Source organism: Chenopodium album, chromosome 13 (assembly GCF_948465745.1).
Source record: "Chenopodium album chromosome 13, dcCheAlbu1.1, whole genome shotgun sequence".
Classification (NCBI taxonomy): domain Eukaryota; kingdom Viridiplantae; phylum Streptophyta; class Magnoliopsida; order Caryophyllales; family Amaranthaceae; genus Chenopodium; species Chenopodium album.
This window is the reverse complement of record NC_137846.1, coordinates 13,171,229-13,188,355: the sequence shown is the minus strand read 5'-3', so window position 1 is coordinate 13,188,355 and position 17,127 is coordinate 13,171,229. Positions and strand designations below refer to the sequence as shown.

The following is a 17,127-nucleotide window of genomic DNA, read 5'->3' as shown; positions in this document are numbered from 1 at the left end:
TTGTGGGTGATGTAGGTGGTTGAGAGGGGTGGTCGCGGCTAGGGAGGGGGGGTGGCAGAGGTGGGGGAGGGTGGAAGGGTTGGGGAACGGGTGGTTGGCAATGGTGGGGCTGGGAGGATCAGGCTTATTTGACTTTATTTTTTAATTTTTTGGAGCAATCACGTGTTGACAAGTGTACATGCAACTTGTTATAACAAGTTGATCACCAATTGAGCCTAATAAATGAAAACGCACCCTAAATTTGGAATTAGTTTAGAATAATCGAAAGTTGAAGTTATTTTTAAAAAAATCGGCTATAAATGAGATTATTAAGACTAAATTTTCCATGGATATACATGTGTCAAAATTAGGGGACAATAGTGTAAATCCAAATTTGTAGATGAATAAAATCCAACATTTTGACCAAAATGCCCTTTCAATCATTTTCTCAACCCTACACTGCATCTAGGCAATTCCCAACACAACCCTGCTAAGTTGTGTATTCTCTTCTTCTCATCTCCTCTTTGTTGTTTGCCCCTTTGTAATTCCCCCAATTTTTCCATCAATTCCTTCATTACCCTTTTCTTTCTTTTCTTCGATTTCATCACTATACCCGCCAATTTTCTCTCTCCTCCCTCGTTCGAATTTCTGTTAATTCTCCTCCTTTTCGTCTTCCTCCTCCTTTTCGTCTTCCTCCTCCTTCCATCAATCCCAATTTCTGATTTTGGGAATTTCTTACCTCGATTTGTTCGAGATTGTTCTCTTTCTGTGTTCCATGAATTGGGTTTATAAGATTTGAGGAAATACCCAGTTCGAATTTGATGATTTACACTGTTTTTTTATGCTCAATTGATGGATCAAAACCCTAATTCTTGGGTTAGGGTTCTACAATTCTGAGGTACTGTTGTTAATTTCGTGCATTTTGCTTTACTTTTCTTTGTTTTGGGTAAACCCCACTTCATTATTTTGAGCAATTTTGCTGTCTAACTGAAGCTCGTTGAATGAATTTTAAGGTGTTTGATTTGTTTTTGTTTTTTGGTATCTCAACAATGATTTATATGCTTTAGAGTTTGTGACTTTAACTTTTGCTGTTATATGAATTACAAATCATGGGTTTATTATGCTGAATGTTAATATTTGTAACTGTATTGCCAATTAACTATTATAACATGTGTTGGTTTTTTACTTCAGCATTTTTTAGTCTATTTTCAGCCTAATTAGCTTTTTAACATATCATATTTATAGTAGAAGTGATTTAGTTCTGTCTTGTCACTCCCAGAGAGCCAAAAACTTTTACTACTAATTAGACTGGAACAGGAAGTACTCTACTCTTTTGAGGTAGCTGAATTAGGACCTTGAAGATCGAAGATCTCATCTTGTTGCCGAGTCGAGGAATGTTGACTATGGTTCGAGTTCTTTTGCATAGTGTGAATTAGTAAGGTGAAAGGAAGTTTTTCTTTGTTATCTTACATCCTTTAAGGAATTTGGTGTCCACCTAAATTATCTAAAATACCTTTTACTTTTTAATATAGAGAATACCCTTTTAAAATTTAAGATTTTCAATGTTAAATACTATGAGTTGTTGTATACCAAAGTATGTGTTTTGAAATGTAAAGCATGCAATATGATGCATTTAGACATAATAATTCATAAGCCAACTCTTGAGCAGTTTTGTTTCTTACTAAAAAGATCTAAAACACCCCTTCTTTTATTACTTACCTCCGTTTCTTATTATATGCAACAAAGGAATATTTTATGTCTCACAAATAATACCCCTTTGTTGCACATCATAGGAAACGGAGGTAGTATTATTATTAACGCTAATGTAATATGAGTTGTTGAACATCTATTTTTATTCAATTCTACGCACACATAGCGTGCTTATCGATCTGTGTTTCTACGAGTGAGGGTTAAAGAAGAGGCTAGAGTTTGTTGTGATTTCTTCCACTCAGGGTGCGTCTTGGAGTTTGTTGTGATTTCTTTCACTCAGGGTGTGTCTTGGGGTTTGTTGTGATTTCTTTCACTTGATTGACTATATGCCTATTTTTAGATTTTTATGTTGTATGCTTCTTTGGTTATAGAAAGCTTCATCAGTTAATTCTTCTTGTCTCATAGGTTGTTGATGCCACTGATGACTGGACATTATTGAGAGTGTTCAGCATCTTGCGTGCATAGTTGAATTGGTGAAGTTTGCAAATTGTAATTCTTCGTTAAATTATGGCAAATCATGACGTTATCCTTGGGAAAAGTCATGGAATGGATTTAGGTCATGACCGGCAGCTGGTCCTTGTCCATAATCATTCCCTAGGTCATGAACATGAACTGGGTTTGAGAGAAAGGCATGAGCAGGAACTAGGTTTAGAAAATGCCCACAACCATGATGAATTGGCTTTGGAACAGAGCCATGACCATGAATCGAGTGATGGGCATCATTATGAGCAAAGCAATGACTTGCATATGGAGCATAAACCTAATAATGAAAGCCATGAATTTTCTTCGCAGAACAATGATTTAGGTATGGTAGAGCACAATGAGCTGACTGTTTCCGGCAATCAAGACCTGGATGAGGATTTGGAGTTAGATATTGAGCAAAACCATGAGATGGGAATTGAAGCTATTGATGACATGGGTGTGCAGGAGCCAGAATATGTACTTAGTCATGTTATTCAGGCCCGTTCTTTGGTTGTTAGCCCTAGCCATGAGATTCGTGTAGGGCAGGAATTCCCAGATGTCAAGAGTTGTCGCAGAGCTTTAAGGGACATGGCAATTGCTCTACACTTTGAAATGCAGACCATAAAATCTGATAAAACTCGCTTTACTGCCAAGTGTGCTGCTGAAGGATGCCCCTGGCGTGTGCATGCTGCCAAGCTTCCTGGGGCACCTACTTTCACAATCAGGACCCTTTATGAGCTCCATACCTGCAATGGCATAGGTCACCTAGGCCACCAGCAAGCATCAGTTCAGTGGGTGGCTAATTCTGTCGAACAACGTTTGAGAGAGAATCCTAACTGCAAGCCTAAGGAGATACTAGAAGAGATCCATCGGGTACATGGGATCACCTTGTCATACAAGCAGGCCTGGCGGGGAAAGGAGCGTATCATGGCAGCTATGCGTGGATCTTTTGAAGAAGGTTATCGGCTTCTGCCACAATATTGCGAGCAAATTAAACGCACAAATCCTGGCAGTATTGCTTCTGTTTATGCTAGTCCAGAAGATGGCTGCTTCCAGCGGCTCTTTATATCATTCCACGCATCTATATATGGTTTCCTAAATGCTTGTCGACCACTTCTTGGGCTGGATAGGACCTATTTGAAAAGTAAGTACTTGGGAACTTTGTTGTTGGCCACTGGTTTCGATGGGGATGGTGCTCTCTTTCCTTTGGCATTTGGTGTAGTTGACGAGGAAAACGATGAGAATTGGATGTGGTTTCTATCAGAACTGCACAATTTGCTTGAGACTAATACTGAAAATATGCCAAGGCTTACCATTTTGTCAGACAGGCATAAGGGTATTGTTGATGGAGTGGAAGCAAATTTTCCTACTGCTTTTCATGGATTTTGCATGCGTCATTTAAGTGAAAGCTTTCGGAAGGAGTTTAATAACACAATGCTCGTCAACCTTTTATGGGAAGCTGCTCAAGCTCTTACCATAATTGAATTTGAGGCGAAAGTTTTGGAAATAGAGGAAATGTCACAAGATGCTGCATTTTGGATTAGAAGAATTCCACCCCGCTTGTGGGCTACAGCATATTTTGAGGGGACACGATTTGGGCATCTGACTGCAAATATAGTTGAATCTCTAAATATTTGGCTTCTTGAAGCTTCTGGGCTCCCAATCATTCAGATGATGGAGTGCATACGGAGGCAGCTAATGACTTGGTTTAATGAACGACGTGAGACCAGCATGCAGTGGACATCGATACTCGTTCCTACTGCTGAAAGGCGTGTTGATGAGGCAATTGAGCATGCTCGCTCTTTCCAAGTTCTTCGTGCAAATGAGGCAGAGTTTGAAGTTATAACAAATGAAGGATCAAATTTCGTGGATATTCGAAATCGTTGCTGTCTTTGCAGGGGATGGCAACTGTATGGTCTACCATGTGCCCATGCTGTGTCTGCCTTACTTTCCTGCAGGCAGAATGTACATCGTTTTACAGAAAGTTGTTTCACTGTTGCAACTTATCGGAAGGCATACTCACAGACTATACATCCAATTCCAGACAAGTCATTGTGGAAAGAATTGTCTGAAGAGGACTCGGATGCTACCAGATCTGATGGACCTATAATTAACCCTGCCAAATCTGATGGGACTATCGTTAACCCTGCTACCAAATCTGATGGGACTATCATTAACCCACCCAAGTCTCTTCGCCCTCCTGGAAGACCTAGAAAAAAAAGAGTTCGAGCTGAAGATCGTGGCCGTGTTAAACGGATTGTGCACTGTAGTCGTTGCAATCAAACAGGTCATTTCAGAACTACTTGTGCTGCACCTATATAGATTTTTACCTGAAGATTGGCAAATCAGGTGATTGTCATGTGTTTCTATATATTAGTTAAATAGAAACTTCAAGTTTCTTGTAAGCCTTATATTTTTTTTATGCAACATTCTAGTTAGTTAGAATAGCTTGTCTATATTGGTCTCTTCCCTATTATTAGGAAAATATGTGAACAAAGCATTAGCTGCTATATACCTATTCATAACAAATAATACAATTACTGTGGAAGAGCTTGTTCATGTTAATTTCACAATAAAGATAGTATAGACTTCCAAATATGAGGCCACACATGCTATCTTTGATATTGTAGTTCTCGGCTTCTATGGATGTTGTGTGCAGTGGATATAAAGACTGATGAATGTTCTTTCCAGGTTCTTGGGTGAGTTAGATGGACCTTTATGTATGAAATGTTACTCCCATTACACATTTACTGATTTACCCTAATAGATTTAGCTTGAGGAAGGGTTCTTTGTGATATCACATTCATAACTCATCTTGTTCCCATCAAAATTGGATATTGGAATTGTTGATCTTAATCTGCGATGCACAGGGTTTACCTCTTGATTAACCTGAAGATTGAACTTACCTAAGCAAAGCTCTGAACTCACCTAATCATTCTTGATATACATCTCCTTTATTAATTACTCAGTACTTTGTAGTATATAGGAATAGATGAAGAGAGAAGATGTATAGTTTTGGCCACCATTATAACAAGGGAACAGAGACCAAGTACATGATCTCATTTTGTTATACATCTCCTACGATTAGTACATCTAGGCCTTTTGACATGCAAAACAATGTTGTTTCTGGTGTAAGCATATCCTTAACCTAGGTGCAGTTATGACTATGTTTATGGTTTGTAAAAGCATAGATGTAGCCTTCAAACCTCCTATTGTATAACCTTTACAAGACACCCAAAAAAAAAGGGGGTTTTGGTGCGAAATTCCGACACTTTGGCTGCTGTGTAAAGTAACCCTACAAGACAAAATTACAAGATACCAAACTTTTACCAACTCCGTCCCAATATATAATTTATGTTTGTGTTCATTGTATTTAAGAAATAGGAGGAGAAAGCGGATGAAGTACATTAATAAAAGTGAAAAGTACAATTATTGACAAAAGTTAGAGAGAGTAGAAAAAAGTACAAGAGATGGCAAGATTCAAGAGTAATGTACAAAGTAAAAAAAAAAAAAAAAAAGGGTATAATGGTCTTTACATACTATTAAAAAATAAAAACAAGAACTATATTATGGGACGGAGGAAGTACTATATACCCGAACAGGACGTTTGGAATGTGAGAATGGGATTAGGAATTAATTGATGGGTATACATAAAAATATGTCAATACCTTGATTGGATAGTGGACGGAAATATATAAAGAATAAATAACAATTTTACAAAAATAACTTTACTAACATTTTTTTTTCATTCTTCTCATTAATGGCAAAAATGTCATTTTTATCAATTCCCATTCCATCCATTTATTATCTACCCTAGACACCCCCGAAGTTCCAAGAAAGTTCCAATTTTAATACCAATCTCGACAATCCTTAGTTCCTCACAGATTATATAAATCATTTTCAGTAAGCTATTTATAAAGATTATTTGGTAATATACTTTTAGGAACCTTGCGGGAATTTTCGGAAAGAATTGATACATATTAGTTCTTAACTATTACAAGTCCATCTTGGCGTTAGATGAGCTAGAGCTTAAGCTATTTCTTAGTACCCAGGACTGTACCACTTTTGCCTCCGCTTAAACGGGGGATATTGCTATATCCTAATTTCTGTGCCTGTCGATTGTGTTTAACCTAAGACTAGATATGAGTTAGATGGGGATTACGCAAAATTTTTGAGATATTAAAATCTTGATATTTAATAGGATATATCTTGATATATATAGACACAGTGAGCAATTTTCTTTAACCCAAAAAAACTGTCATAGAATGGGTGACTACGATTGGAGTCCATACGTTCACACAAAAACCTGAATTAAAAGTTAGTATAGCTAATGTCGCAAACACATGGTAACTTGAGCAGTCAAAAACAGTTTATAGTTATAATTGGAATCTAAAATAGTAATACAGCCTTTCCTATTTAGTTATTCGGTGACACTAAATCTAAATAAACAAAGTGACTTGCCAATCTAATAGCCATAATTTCCACCATACACTGATCCATACGCTCCAGGTTGGCTTGCATGTCCAGCACTAGACGGTGCAGAGCCATACACTGAAGCAGGAGCAGCATACGAATTATAACCTTGGCTATAACCCTGGTCTGCTGCACCGCCTGCTTGGGATGGTGCTTGGGCTGCCGCTGCCTCTGCCATGAAATTCTGCAAAACCATGCATAGACGTTAAACAGCATTCACTCAAGTTAGGAAAAATGCTGAGTAGACTTTTTTTAGCAAGGACACAAGAAAAACTACAAGAAAATAACTAAAAAGAACTTTAAATATGTTGCTTGGATAATTTTACAGACCTAATTTTTTTAGTGCAACAAACTACAAAAATAATAAGCTCAGAGGACACTAAAAAACAGACTGTACATCAACAAGTCATTACAAACATTACCTGTATCAGCTGCTGAGCTGCTTGAACTTGTGATGCAGTTCCATTTATCTCGACTGTCATTTCTCCAGGAACACCCCTTGTTTCTTGTATGGTGACAGTAGCACCACTAGCACGCCGAATGTAGCTTATAGTGGAGCCGTTGGTACCGATCACAGCATCTGCATATAATAAAGGGACCTGCATGTGCTGCGTGATCTGCTTTAAGTGAGAAGAGAGTTTATAAGTTGTGGAAACTCATGCTGAGGATGGGCACTAATAAAAGGAGACGACTAAAACCATGCCCAATGGGCAATTGGGTATATTCTAGTAAGCTCTAACAGCATTAGCATAAATCAATCTCAAGTCATCCACTCAATGTAGTGCCTTGTTCGATTTGATAGCCTCAATCTAAGCAATCCAGATTTAAGGACCAAACTACTTCCTCTATATAATAAAAAATTCCAATACTTGTTGGCAACTTGGCACATGAAACAAAAGAATGAGAGTTTTTCCACCCTTTATAATAAACCACCCGTCCCTAATTAAATCTCACCAAGGATCTAGCTTCACACCTGCCCAACCACCCAAACCCCACCCCAAATCGGCTTTTCAGACCACCTCTACACTGACCCTTTTCTGAGGGCACTCAACCCTTCTTCTATTATCCCCTAGCCAATCCCTTTTCCAGTACATTATTCCTCTCCCCTTTCTCTTACAGGTAAATATTCCCTTCTTTTGCACATTTTACAACAGTTGTTGAAGTAGATCTAGTGTAGAAGAAGAAAAGAATAAGGAATATATCTAGATTTTTAGTTGGAACAAGAGAGAGGGTTGCTCTGCTTTCTCTCATCCTCAAGCTATTTCTCCCTCATCAGTTCCAGTGAGGATGGATAATAGGGTAAGAAGAATGACAGCAGGTAGTTTCAATATTAGTAAGTGTTATTTACAAAGTTGGTGAGGATAAGAGTGGGAAAGCGGTTTTCCATGCAGATGGTGCCCGAGGGAGAAGGGAGGGTTGTGGGGCTGACAGATTTGAGGGAGGCGGGGATAAGTGTTATATTTGGGCTCTGAAGTTACCCTAATACTCTGTTCCATTTTAGAATAATTGACGGGTTTGGCTAGATAAACATGCCCACATAAGTTAGTAAAAATTACCAAAAAAAAAAAAAAAAAAGTTACTATTATGAAAATATATTATTACTAGTTTGACAATAATTTCAAATTTTCAATCACTAGAGTTTTGTAATTTTAGTATTAATACATGGTAAAAGTTAGTAGTAGATGATTATGGCAAAAAGTCGAACGTTGTCAATTATTCTAAAATTCTGGAACTCCAGTGTTGTTGCAAGTTATTTGTGTTGCAATTTTAAAATAATCAAGAAAAAGAAGATATTTGAAACAAAATTGTAAGTACACTTTCAAAGAGCACAAAATTCTCTCAGCACCATGCATGGAAAGGATTGATGTGGCAGCTGCTGATAAATTATTCTAAAATTCTGGAACTCCAGAGTTGTTGTAAGTTATTTGTGTTGCAATTTTAAAATAATCAAGAAAAAGAAGATATTTGAAACAAAATTGTAAGTCCGCTTTCAAAGAGCACAAAATTCTCTCAGCACCATGCATGGAAAGGATTGATGTGGCAGCTGCTGATAAATTGGCGACACTGGCAAGATTTTGGGTTCTTAACTAAATCCTTTTATAGAGACAATCTCACGGCCACACTTAACAGCCACTAAACTAAACTTTTTATTAACTATCAAACACCCCTCAAAGAATATTATAACCTAGACAAACTACACACAAGCAGTTAAGCATCACAAACTACAATCCAGCACTTCTCCAACAAGTAACCATTATACATAGTTAGCATTGACATGAGAGTATACCCAACAGCATCAGTCCATATTCATATCTAACACAACAAAGCAGTACAATCACTTTCTTTAATGACAGACCTGTGTGATCATAGATGGTGTAGACTGAGCATTAGATGCACCATGAACACTCATTTGAGGCTCTCTTCCATATGCTGATATTCCTTGGTGAGGCTGCCTATCCGGAGGGGGTGCCATATCTGCTGGTGGATAATAATTGTCAAGTTGACGTGGTGGTGGCATATATTGCATACCAGAACCATAACCGCCGTGTCCACCTCCTCCATTTGGTGGAAGACCATGAGGGGGACCCCAAGGCTGAGGTGGCATATGCTCCATGGGAGCACTTGAAGCTTGCATCTGGATGAAGAAAGGCCCATTCCAAGTGAGTTATACATATTTGAAATAAACAGATAAAAATGACAATATCTATGAGTGGTTACCTGCTTTTCAAAAACAGGAATTATACTACGATCAACCAAAAACTTCCTCAGGTGTGTTGCAATCAGTTCAATTGCCCTGTGAACATCAACAGCTTCCCCAACTACTTCAACCACTCGATCTTCTTGAAGAGCAAAAACAGGAAGGTCCTCTGCAGCAATACACAGTAAGATTTAGCATGGTTTGCCAAAATAAAATGTTTAAATAAAACCCAAAGACAAAAATCTAACACAAGTCTACAAGACTTGCGGAAGGAAATTTTAATAAAAAAATAAAATAACACGAGGAAAAAGAAATTGTGTAAATCAGATGATATAAGACATGTTTTTCCTACTAAATGAGCATAGTTTTTCACTCATGAGCAAATGATTTTGGCGGAACTGTTGTGTGCAAACATTTTGTTTCAAAAAAAAAAAATACTTCCTCCATTATCTTAAAAGACAATGTGGGGGATACACACCTGTTAAAATATGAGATGAGGATAAAATAGGTGCCAAAGGCCAAAGTCGGATAATATACGACTTGCAGTAGGGAAAATAAAGAAGTGTAAATCAGATTTTAAATAAATAAATAAAATAAAAAAAAACCTCCATGTTTTACAACCAAAGAGCAAAGTGTTTTTGGCTGAATTACAATGTGCATACATTATGTTTCAAAGAAATACTTCCTCCATTTTCTTAAAGGCGATGTGGGGGGTCTGGGGACACACACCTGTTAACAGTATGAGAGATAAAAATAAAATAAAGTATGCCCATAAGTTACGGAGAGAGATAGAGAGAACCTTTGGCCAAACAAAGTAATAGTGCAGTAACTAGTCAGTTGCAATTAAAGCAGAGTGAAGGAAGCATATATACATCGTCACATTCTAACTAAAAAAAATAATGGAGGATTTGATCCTTCTCATTTTAAGTAATTTTCACTGGATCTCCTCCCTTATACTGACAAGGCCTTCAAGAAAATTAAACAGAATAGCTTCTAAGAATTGATGCCATATAGTACCTTGTCCAAGAACCCTAACAATACAGTTTGCAGTTTCCTGAATTGATTTAACAGTGGCTCCCTGCTTTCCAATCAAACTACCAGCCTGGGTGGCAGGCACTAGCAACCTAGTTGAAACCTTGCTTCCTGCAGGAGGAGCCTGAGCCTGAGAAACATCAGCATCCAGTCCATCAACAATACGTCTATGAACCCTCAAAAGTCCATCCATAGCTGGAGGAAGAGAAGCATCAGGATCCTCCTTAGCTGAAACCATCACCTATAAGCAGAAACATAAAAGCATTAAGAAAGGATAAATACCCCTTTTCACCAACATTTCAGGAACCCAAATTTTAAATCCAGTGGTTTTTCCAAGAATAAATTTTACTGAGGGCAAGTGGGAAAGGTCAACAAAAGAGAGCTAGAATAAAGTAGAAATTACAGGCGACTCCATAGCCTATAAAAATTTCAGATCTAGTAAGAAATGCCACAATAGGAGTTCCTCACAAGGCAATGTTTAGATCTAGTAACAAATGCCAGAATAGGAATTCCTCACCAGGCCATGGCATAACATCACCAACCCACTTCTGTTATCCACTTATCCTAGGCTAGCTAACAACAAATAACTCATTTTAGAAATTCTGATTTTATCAAAAAAAAAATATCTTATCTCCCAGGAATCCAGGAAAACTTAGAAAGGATATCACAGGATAAGGGGGAAACAAGAAGACATTAATAAGAATACTCAAACGATCAAAATAAAACAATAACAATAGAACATAGTGATATGACGTTTTCACAAACAACCCACGAAACTCTCAATGACCACAGGATAAGAAGAATAAATCAAGATTCTTGCAAACCAACCCAACCAAAAAATTCAAGCAAGTGAGCTTTTAACAATACACGGAGTTTTCATAATTCTTATACATCTTAGCTTCCATATAACGTCATAAAATCCATCTTGCTAAACCTAAACATAGAAAAGAACACCTACTTATCAGTTTCATAAAGATGTAAAATACATATTTAATCAAGCATGGTTATACAATCAAAAGTATTATCAAAAGTCAAAGCAAACCACTCACATCACAATGATAGAATGGCTAGCATTTGAACACAAAAGTACTATATGGCAGAATATCTCAGCTTGAAAAAGTAAAATAATAGCTTTGTCAGTTGGTCTACAAGTTTTTAGTTAGGTAACTTCTCAAATTTTAGCATAGCTGAGATGAGAAATACTGCAACAAGCTACTCAAATTTAAAGCTAGTTTGTAATATACTTGTTTCCCTCTACATCACTCTACATAATTCAGACAGCTCAACAAGTTTTCCCAAAACTTTCAATAAAATTCAGCTAACAGTTACCACGCAGTGCCCAGAAAGCAATTTTAAGCTATTTAAATGTCAGTGTTGATTTTATACAGCTACACACAGTGAAATATAAGCCAAGCAAGCGTTAGTGCATTGGTGCCCCAACAATGTTACAAAACAGTCACGCAATTAGAGCCCACATCATTGTTACAAGTTTTCCAAAGCAGCAGATTTACATAAACAAGAACCAATTCAGCATTTTTAAGGATATGATAAAAAGTGAAAGCAACATTTGCTGTCTACTAAATCCAGCAACAAGTTTTAAGCACTTAAATGCCCAAGTCATAAGCATATAATCTACGAAATATGTAATAAACCAAACACCTGAAGTGAATGTACAGGGAAGCATACATCCCAATACAAGAACATAACACACAAACACAGGTTTGCATGCAGGTTCAATACATATAAAGGCAAGCACACTTGAAACTTAATGCACCACATGAAGCATGCAAGTAATCTCAAACACCTAAACATCAGCTTAATCACTTAATAATCTTTCCTCCCATGAGTTACTCCTAATTTAAATCTTCCTTTAAAACCCATGTGAAATGAGTCAGGCCTCTTCTCATTGACTGAACTGAACTTATTAGAGCTTAACTGAACTGAACTTATTAATTAGTGATTTTTAACTACGGATTAATGATCTTTGCTTATTTATTATTATATATGTGTGTATATACAAATATACATATTAAAATATTTAAGAAAAATATAATATATAATTAAAATATTTATGAAAAATATATTAAAAACATGGAACCCCAGAACATTTTAAAAACATATACTATATAATTAAAAAAATAAAATATTAAAATGACAAAGGAACACAAAAAACTTTTTAAAAAATTCTCAAAATGAAAAAAAAAATAATAATAAAAATAATAATAAAATAAAATAAAATAAAACAAAGAGTTGGGCCGGTCTTATTTAAAAACTAACTTGATCCTATTTTTACTCCTTGCTCAAATAATGAAATATGGTATAATAGTCATTAAGTGAAATATGGTATAACTGTATAATAGTCATTATTATTATTATTATTATTATTATTATTATCATTGTTGTAATATAAGCTTAAAAGTATGAAATTTGGCTTTATATCATTAGCAATATCATTAGACATGAACTGAACTTATTAGAGCTAAGCTGAACTGAAATGAAATGAAATTAATCCAATGAGAACAGACCCTTAACCCATGTATCTTGCTCCTAGTCCATTATTTCTTTTAGTAAGTTAGAGATGAACCCAATATTCTCCGTTCGTATACCAAGTCTTAAACAGTTCATGTTGTTCAACCTAGAATTAGTCTCCTCAACAAAAAGTCAACTTTTAGAAGCTTCAACAATAACCAACATTGTTTAATACCAAACCATTACAGTGTTCATCATTAATCATTTAGAGAAGTAATTTTTTTAGATATAACATATTTTTTAATACATTCCTCTTCACCACCACTAAAAAGACAAGAGTCCCATACTCTCCCTCGCTCTATACATAGAATACCCCACTATCTCCTTGATATCTACATTATCAATACTAACCAATATCACATCATAACCAAATAACTTACCATCAAAAACTATATACCTTGATAAACGCCAAGGCAAATGGGAAAAGAGGGATTAGTAATCATATAAGAAAGAATTCATTGAGCCCTTGTCCACCTACCCAACAAAAAGGGCCACCCCCCAACACGACACACCCCCCTTCCAAATGGAACATATATATTAACATATCCACACCTAATCCCCCACCACCTCCTCAAACACCAAAAATAGGAGCATCTACCACAAAACCATTTCTATGCAATGTGCATGGATAAGAATAAAATACCTACTGAATAAACACCTATACAATGAAGCATGTGAACTTAAAATACAAGCTTCTTTTTTTGCAAATATTAAGGAAGTAATAATTTAAAATTTAATTAAGATATATATTCTCATCAGGATCATTATATATCAAGAAAAGACACAAAGGGTGAAATATGATTCACTTCTGGTATTATATATTTAGAATTTAATGAGATAATTGTTTAATTATAAGTTTGCTTGTTGATAATCAGCCAGCTACATTATTTACTAGCCTAGCTTTAAGATCATACCTTATGATTATTCCTTTAATTATTTTTTTTAACACCAATCACTCTGGCAACTGGCAGTTGTAAACTTAAATTAGTATACTTTCCAGACATTTGTCATAACTAGTTTGAGCATCTTGATTCTAGTGGGGGTTCTTTCAGTTTTTACTTCTTATTTGTTTAATTAACTTGGTTTAACAATGGGTGAAAGAAGCTCAAAAAGCACCTCTGACTTGGTCATTGATCATAAACATGATAGAGGGAGTTCTTCAACAGAGATGTATAATGCTTGACATGACATCAGCCATCCAGGGTACTGATTTCCAGAAAACAGTGCAGAGCTTCTTACAAAGTACAACTCTTTTTAGCCAAATAAAAACTTTTTTCAGCACTTGTAATGCTCATGCTGATCTCTGCAATCTGGACCTTTGATGCTTCATGTTTGGGATGGCATTGGTATCGTAGCCTTATATAATTGCCAACAGAACCTGCACATATTCATTTTTGTTATTGCAAAACATCAACTTTTTTCACATTTTATGTGTTGATTATTGTGATTCGGTGATTCCACTTTATTCTTACATATTTGCATTACATTGCTCATTTTTCATTGAGATAGGCTTCTTGATTCCATCTTCAATTTTTTATGAAGTTCTTAGCATGATCCGGTGATTCCAGCATCATAAATCTGGTTATTCAGGTACTAAAATCTCAATATCTGAGGTAAGCTTCCAGATATGGAAGCCAACAAATGTCTTATATCAGCCTTTTTCTCCAATAATAAGCTTTAAAATCTTTAACTGTTGTACTTTGGCAAATTACTTGAGACATCTTTCCATAATTAAATTTAACAAAGCGCTGTAATTACAGAGCATTTTTGTTAGTAAATTGATGTAAAATAATTTTAGTCAGCTATATATGATTGTTATTGTTTCTTATGCAATCAACCAACAAACGCTAAGAATAAGTAGGTCATAATGAAGTGAGAGTATTTTATCATATGGTTTACGGATTTTGTTAGCGCCTACTACAATCATTTGAATAAAATACCTAGTGGAGTAGTGAGTGCATTAACAAGAAATTTCGATATTGTGGCCAACACCTACACACACTATAATCTTGAACAATGTCAATGCCACATTCCATCTTATATGCTTTATCCAATTTAGAGATCATTCACATAAAATGGCATAAGTCAATACAGTTCTCATATTAATATATGAAACGGGATACAGACAATAAAGTATGTAATCAACCTTGCATCAAGGCCAACGACGCAAATGACTGACCAAAGAGCAAGTAAATAGTTGGTTCAAAAATTAGAGAAAGACGTAAAAACTTACAGCTCTCTCCTGCGACCCTGGAGGACCGTCCAAAATCTTGATACGCGCCCTGGTCTCCTCAACGATTTTCTTAATATATTCTCCTTTGCGTCCAATGATATTGCCAACCTTTTGGGCGGGCACCAACATCCTGAAAACACTCTCTCCAGGCCACCCAGGCCATTTCTTCTCTACTCCTGCACCTGCCGCCACATTATTTTCTTCATGTTCGTCCTTTTTCTCAAAACTCGAATCAACCGGAGCATCACCCATCTCATTAACTTCATTATCAGGGAATTCTTCTTTCAACTGATCCTCACCCAACTCATGAATAGGCTGCTCTCCCTCTAATGTATGCTCATTCTCATTTTCAGCATATTCTTGCTCAACAAAATTGTTTCCGGGCTCGTTCGCAGCGAAACTTTGCTCGTTCATAGCCAAGCTTTGATTCTCAGCCTCATTTCCACCAAAATTATACTCTTCAGTCACATTCCCAGAAATAATTTGATGTTCAAACTCATCAACACCAACATGATGCAATTCAGATTCTTGCACCGCAAAATTCTGCTCTTCGTTGTTTTCAACAAAGTTTAGCTCTGCTTCTGCCATTCTTACAAATCTAGAACAACATTACAAACAAGAAATCAATATAACAATTGACAGAAAACCACATCAATTCAATAAAATAAAAAACAAATAAAACCCTAAATTGACTAGCAACGAAATTCTAGCAAAACCCTAAATTGAATAAAATCAACGATTAACACTAGATAGTAAAATTTCTAGTTAAAATCATTCATTAATTGCAACCAATAGTTCAATAGTTCACATTAGAAGAACCCTAGATTGACTATACTAGCATCGTTATAATCTTTCAATCCACCGTAGAAGAACCCTAACCCTAATTGAATAAAAGTAACGATAAACCCTAGGTTGTAAAATTGATTTTTGAAGATTAAAAACAAAATCTAACCTTAAAACTGCTTTAATGGAGGAGAGAGATTTGAAAGAAGAAAAGAGAGCAAGGAAGATTCAAGACGAAGAAGAGATAACGTTGTTTGTGAGTGCTGTCTAGCGGCTTGTCACGGGCGAGGGCTGTTCATTATATATATGCAGCCTAGGTTAAAGCCCGACTAAACTCGGGAAACTCTTCATTTCACAATAAAAATAATTTCATTTTAATAAAAATATAATTTTATTTCATTAAAAATCAAATTATTGTAAAGAAAATTATAATAGACAATCAGTAAAATTAATTTCAGTTTAATATTGATAGTTTCATTTCAATAAAAATACTTATATTTAAGAAAATTAATTTCAATTCTGTAAAAGTAAGATGAAGTGAACAAGGTCCTATTACAAATTTTTATTTTAGATTTTATATTCAGAATAATACTAATCAGACTAGATTAGAAATATTCAGGTTAAACCAGAAAAATTCATATCAGATCATATAGACTTGTTAAACAATGATATCAAACTAGACTAGCCTGGTCTACACCACATCAGATAAATATAAACGAGATCATAAACATTCTGACCAAATTAAACTAAATCTTATAATATCAAGACCAGATCACCTTATTTCAAGTGGCCAATGTGCGCATTATAGCTAGTCATGTTCGGAAATCTTAATTTGGTCTTATGTCACAACTCACAAATTCAATTATTGATACAGAGTAGCATTAATGAAGAAAAATAAATGTGCGCACACTATTTTTAAGAATTCAATAAATGATGCAATTAATATTAATAAATGTGCGCACACTATTTATAAGAGTTTGTTTTAACTTTTATAATTATTTGTTACGGTGCATTATATTCACCTGTTTTTTAATTATCTGAACTTATTAGCCCTTATTAAAACTTATTTTAGTTATAAATTGAACTTCCCTGATTAACCCTTATCAAAACTTATTAGAATATTAGAACTTATTTTAGTTTTAAATTGAACTTGGGTGGCCCTGATAAGCCCTTATCACAACTTATCTGAACTTATTTTTTCAAACTTATCTTATCTGAACTTGTTAGT

General features: G+C 35.6%; 2 protein-coding genes across 5 annotated transcripts; one reads left to right on the top strand and one right to left on the bottom strand.

Moving 5' to 3' along the window:
* Nucleotides 1–660: 660 nt before the first annotated feature.
* Nucleotides 661–4,738, top strand: LOC145576357 (uncharacterized). The gene is made up of 2 exons (XM_081634125.1): nt 661–877; nt 2,095–4,738. The coding sequence occupies exon 2, from the start codon at nt 2,197–2,199 to the stop codon at nt 4,471–4,473; it is 2,277 nt and encodes a 758-aa protein (XP_081490251.1). The 5' UTR covers nt 661–877; nt 2,095–2,196; the 3' UTR covers nt 4,474–4,738.
* Nucleotides 4,739–6,386: 1,648 nt separating this feature from the next.
* Nucleotides 6,387–16,196, bottom strand: LOC145574608 (flowering locus K homology domain-like). Of its 4 annotated transcripts, none has more exons than XM_081632437.1 (7): nt 16,069–16,196; nt 15,117–15,714; nt 10,340–10,595; nt 9,343–9,491; nt 8,981–9,259; nt 7,047–7,244; nt 6,387–6,808 (listed from the first exon to the last, which is right to left on the bottom strand). In XM_081632437.1, exons 2-7 carry the CDS (start codon nt 15,702–15,704, stop codon nt 6,617–6,619), a joined length of 1,662 nt encoding a protein of 553 aa, XP_081488563.1. In that variant the 5' UTR covers nt 15,705–15,714; nt 16,069–16,196; the 3' UTR covers nt 6,387–6,616. The 4 variants fall into 4 exon arrangements, with proteins under 4 accessions (XP_081488563.1, XP_081488564.1, XP_081488565.1 ...); XM_081632438.1 differs by having other exon boundaries at nt 7,047–7,241; XM_081632439.1 differs by having other exon boundaries at nt 7,047–7,232.
* Nucleotides 16,197–17,127: the final 931 nt, after the last annotated feature.

Bases quoted from the DNA above. Each gene is read 5' to 3' on its own strand.
- LOC145576357 (XM_081634125.1), top strand. From the start codon at position 2,197: ATGGCAAATCATGACGTTATCCTTGGGAAAAGTCATGGAATGGATTTA.
- LOC145574608 (XM_081632437.1), bottom strand. From the start codon at position 15,704: ATGGCAGAAGCAGAGCTAAACTTTGTTGAAAACAACGAAGAGCAGAAT. The intron at 9,260-9,342 runs GTAACCACTCAT...TTCTTCATCCAG, and splicing joins TTCCTGTTTTTGAAAAGCAG to ATGCAAGCTTCAAGTGCTCC. The intron at 7,245-8,980 runs GTCTGTCATTAA...TCTCACTTAAAG, and splicing joins CACCATCTATGATCACACAG to CAGATCACGCAGCACATGCA.